Consider the following 4,750-nt stretch of genomic DNA (forward strand, 5'->3'; position numbering starts at 1 on the left):
TCTCTCTTACCTTATCCTACTTCATTTACATATGCATATAGGCTCACGTACTATGTATGTATGCCAGTCTGTACGAGTATGTCGATATATATGTATGTATGTATACGTATGTATGTATGTATGTACGTATGTATGTATGTACGTATGTATATATGTATGTATGTATACGTATGTATGTATGTACGTATGTATGTATGTACGTATGTATGTATGTATGCATGTATGTATGTGTGTCTGTATATCTCTATATATCTTTATACAAGTCCATTTGGCTTGGGTGTGTTTTTTGTCTTTTTACCTTTCAGACTACGATCCATCTACGGACTTTGATCGTGTGGATTTAAATAGCTGTGTGGCTGTCTTAACTGCTGGAGATTCTTTTGGAGAACTTGGTAAGAAAACTACCGACATCTTTCTTCTTCTTCTCCTCCTCACATCACCTTCTTCATCAGCCACTCATACACCTCCGATTGAGCTTCCTTATCCAGACATACACATGTGTATAGGGTTACATATATATCTATATCTGTACTTACCTATACAAGAAATACATGTACACATACATATGTAAATACGTATCTTTCTGTGCATTCTGGAGACACTTTGCAAGGAAGTCTGTCCAAACATGCATACGTTGACTCTGCTTGTCTACCTAGGATTCTCTATTGCCTGAAGGGGAAACAACGAAACTGTCTTCAATCTATCTATCTATCTATCTATTCACTCTGGCCTCTCCAAGTATACACACCTTCATGTCTTCACCTGCTGCGTTATATTGCATACGTTCCTTTCTGTTCGTGGTCTGTCTGTAACGGTATCTTCTCCTCCTCTCGCTTTTCTGCTGCTTGTTTTATCCTCCTCCCTCTCCTCCTCTTTCTTTCTCTCTCTCTCTCTTGTGTTTAGGTTTGATCAGAAATGACGTGAGATCAGCAGTGGTCATCACTCACACCGCATGCGCTTTTCTTGTACTCGATAAATCTGCCTTTGATCGGTGTCTACGCACGTCCATTCAACGACAGACCGACGATAAGGTAGGCACCAGCAAGACACGATTCATCATCTTCATCATACAGAAAAACTGTCGGGTGTATATACACCTTCTTAACCAGATGTGTGTTATACTCGATTGCTGTACTCACGACCATTCTCTTGTCCGCGTCAAGTGCCGTTGTATCAAGCTTTCTTTCTCTCTTTCTTCCTTTCTTACCTCTTTCTTTCATTCTCTCCCAGCCTTCGTTCAAGTCGAAAGACAGCTTAGATCGAAAAGAGAGCGAGCCTGGAGTGTATACCTCGAACACCAGGGAAAACGTCTGGTGTCCATACACCACAGCCACTCCTCACATTCCTCAGGTGGTTCTCCTTTCTATCAGTTGCACTTCTTTAGACTCTATAGCATGTCGTATACCTCCTTACTCACACCTTTCTCCGTTGGAGTATACACGTGTATAAGGCCACAAGCTTCCTGGCTACCTGGTAGTACAACAGACAGTTCAACACGAAAGCCATGCCTCTGCATCTCTCCCGTGTATCTCCCGCCCATATATATAGAAAGAGAGAGGAAGATACATAGATAGATAGATAGCTACGGATGCAGATACTTAGGTCTGCAGCTGGATAGATAGATATCTTGGTATTTTCATGAGTATCTTGAGTTAATGCGTGAGTGTGCGTGGATGCGAGACATCGGTTTTCTCTGTTTAGCTCATCCATTCTCCTCTTCCCTAGATCTGCTGTCTCTCTCTCTTGGTGTAGGTGGCACGTCTCCGAGCGGTCTTGCCAGGTGTGAGAGATCTCCGTCGGCTTATAGTCGAGCAACTGAGCTACTTTTTCCATGTAGAGAAATTTCCAAAGGGATATACGTTTGCCGTAGAAGGGGAACGCTGTGACTCTCTCTTTCTTGTTATCGAAGGTAAGACGAAAAGTAAAGGAAAGATGGGCAGGAATGAAGATGCGATGGTATGAATTTAGAGAAGGAATAGAAACAGAAGGTTGTCTCCTGTCTTCTCTTGCGGGTGAGAGATGCGAAGCACCTGAATCCGACTAAAGAGAAGTCCTATACTCTCTTGTACTTAGCTTTCGATCAACGTCTTTTCTTTTCATATGACTCTCTCTCCCTCTATGTATCTGCATGCAAATCTACTCGGTCTACGTGAATATACGTATCTTTCTTTTTCAGGGGACTGTGTACTGCAAGATCACAGGAGAAGATTACCAGGAGATTTCGTCTCTTTCAAGGCTTTCGACAGTGGTCGCTGTGCGCAGCTCGGAAAGATCGGTATGTGTCGACATCTATGTATGGATATCTGCCTATGTATAAATATAAATGTATGAACGTATCGAGATGTATGACTATGACTATGTATGTAAGTGTGCATACGTACACGCATGCATACGGACATGTACATATGTATGTATGAATATGGAGGTAGGAACATCTCAAAAGGAGAAGCCGCTGATACACTCTTTAGTGTAGTAGTAATGAGATATCCATGAAAGAGTACTTAACAGAGGAAAGTCTTCTCAACAGATAGTCAAAGGTGCGCACGTCCATTGGCTCTCCTTCGTCCACTATCATCTTGACCTTAAGCGTCCTTCCATTGCAAGAGGACATGTGTATATGTACATAAAATGTATACTATATACATCTTTGTACATATATATGCATATGCATGATCTATAGATACATATACATAGATACACATGTGTAGATAGATATGAGTGATAGCAGAGTGAAGTATTTCCATAAATAAGAGAACGGCTTGGAAGTGTCTAGAGAAGTGTATCGAGTTGAAAAAGAAAATGGAGAGAGGGGAAGAAAGAAAGACATTCTCTCATGATTGACAAACTCTCTCTTCCTTTCTTGAGAAAGGAAAGTTACACGTCAAAAAGGAGAGAGAAGTACATGAAATACAGGAGACGACTAACAAGAATGGTTCGTTTTTCTCGCTTGAATTGTCGATGTCTAGAGAATGTTTCTTCTTCTCTCCTTCAAGCTAGACTTATCCATACATATATACATACATACTCATACATACAGACATCTTCACACATACATACATACTCATACATATTCATACATACGCATATGTTCCGACATACACACATATTCATATACACATATATACATCTTCATACATATATATTCATATACACGTAGAGGTACATACGTCTGAAAAGAGCTCCTTATCTTTACCCATTCATGGATCTCTCTTCATGTATATATGTATGTGTATATACACCTGTGTATATGTCTTCAGAGGGCGTTGTGGCGAGAGTGAAGAGGTTAATGGAAGCTTCTCCGGGTGTATCGATAGCTCAGCCTAGCAACGGAAATGCAGGAGGAGGAGGAGCCGCACTGAATGAGACACACGTCCATTCTCTACACGCAGGAGGTCGAGGAGGATCTATACATCAGGTATATCGAAAGAAGGAGAGAAAGTGTCTTAGAGAATGAAAGAAAAACAGAAAGGAGTTGGGGAGAAGCGACAAGAAAGAATGATGGAAGGAAAGAACGAGTGAATGAAACGAGCTAGGTAATTTCGAGTGAAAGACGATGACTTGTTGCTCCGTAAGAAAAAGGAAAGATAGAGAGTAGAGAGAAAGAAAGAGAGAGGTCTTTTTCTGCGATGATAGCTCGTCAGGATATCTTGAGTCTATATGATAGAGGAGGGTGGAGGAGAAAGCCGCAGAGAGAGAGACAGAGAGGGAAGAAAACAGTTGACATGGAGTAAGTAGGTCCTCTGAAGACCTAGAGATATATCTGTCGATCTATCTATGTATCTCTCTCTGTCGACATGTATAGATCCAGTCACATGCCGATATAGAGTTAGGGTGCGATATGTAGATGGACAGACCGGATAGGGATGAAACGACCTCTCTTTCCTGAAGAGAAGAAGAATGTTTGCCGGGGTACTGTGAATCTATCAAGAAGATTAAGAAAGATCTAAGGGAAAGAGAGATAAAGCTGTCCTCTCTGTGCTAAGGTAGAACGTGTCAGTATCAGAACACTCCTCTCTTCTTCACCTTCCCTCTCTCTCTCTTTCGACCAACCTCGTCTCTCTACATCTCTTTTCTTTCTTTGTTTCTTTCATCCTCTTTTCCGTTCTTCTTCTTCTTCCTCCTTTCTTGCTCTTTCCGCCGTCCCCTTCGTTCTTTCTTGCTCTCTCTCTCTGTTGGCTATTGATAGTACAAGCAAGTTCAGAAAAAACAGTTGCTGCGATCCATCGGTAGATAGATACAAAGCATCCGTTTTCCGTCGTTCATTCTCTTACCTTCTCTATTCTCATCTCTTCTTCTTATTCTCTCCTATCCAAATCACCTCTCCATGCATACATCTATGTATACCATCTTCTCCCCCCACCGCCATCCTTCATATCTCTTTCTCTTTCTCATTCCTGTCTCTTCTCTTCTTCTGTTGTCCTGCTTCTTCTTCTTCTTCTCTTCCTGTCTTTCTCCCTTCATCCTTTCTGCTTCTTGTGTGTCAGTCAGGAGGAGGCCCTTCGCATCATTCCTTGAACGGCAGCAATCTCTATTTCTCTTCTTCTTCTTCACACCATCCTCACTCTTCTCAGGGCAGTTCACTCACAGGCCGAAATGCCGTTCCACCTGGGAGTTCCTCTTCTTCTTCATCGTCACCTTTCTTATCTTCTTCCCCCCCGCATGCTGCTTCTCTCCAACGGAGCTCTAAGCCGACTCCAGATTCACTACATTCCTCAGCCTCCATTGCTTTCTCCCCTTCATCTAACCTCCT

General features: G+C 42.1%; 1 protein-coding gene across 1 annotated transcript; it reads left to right on the forward strand.

Moving 5' to 3' along the window:
• Positions 1-307: 307 nt before the first annotated feature.
• On the forward strand, positions 308-4,628 carry CSUI_008087 (cyclic nucleotide-binding domain-containing protein; the record flags this gene model as incomplete). The annotated part of the gene is made up of 6 exons (XM_068068226.1): positions 308-392; positions 904-1,031; positions 1,753-1,909; positions 2,177-2,275; positions 3,258-3,415; positions 4,485-4,628. Coding segments are annotated over 6 exons (771 nt in total), but the record flags the coding sequence as incomplete, so codon positions are not given.
• Between the last annotated feature and the right edge of the window lie 122 nt (positions 4,629-4,750).

This window comes from Cystoisospora suis, assembly GCF_002600585.1.
Source record: "Cystoisospora suis strain Wien I chromosome Unknown contig_4435, whole genome shotgun sequence".
In the NCBI taxonomy this organism is placed as follows: Eukaryota; Apicomplexa; class Conoidasida; order Eucoccidiorida; family Sarcocystidae; genus Cystoisospora; species Cystoisospora suis.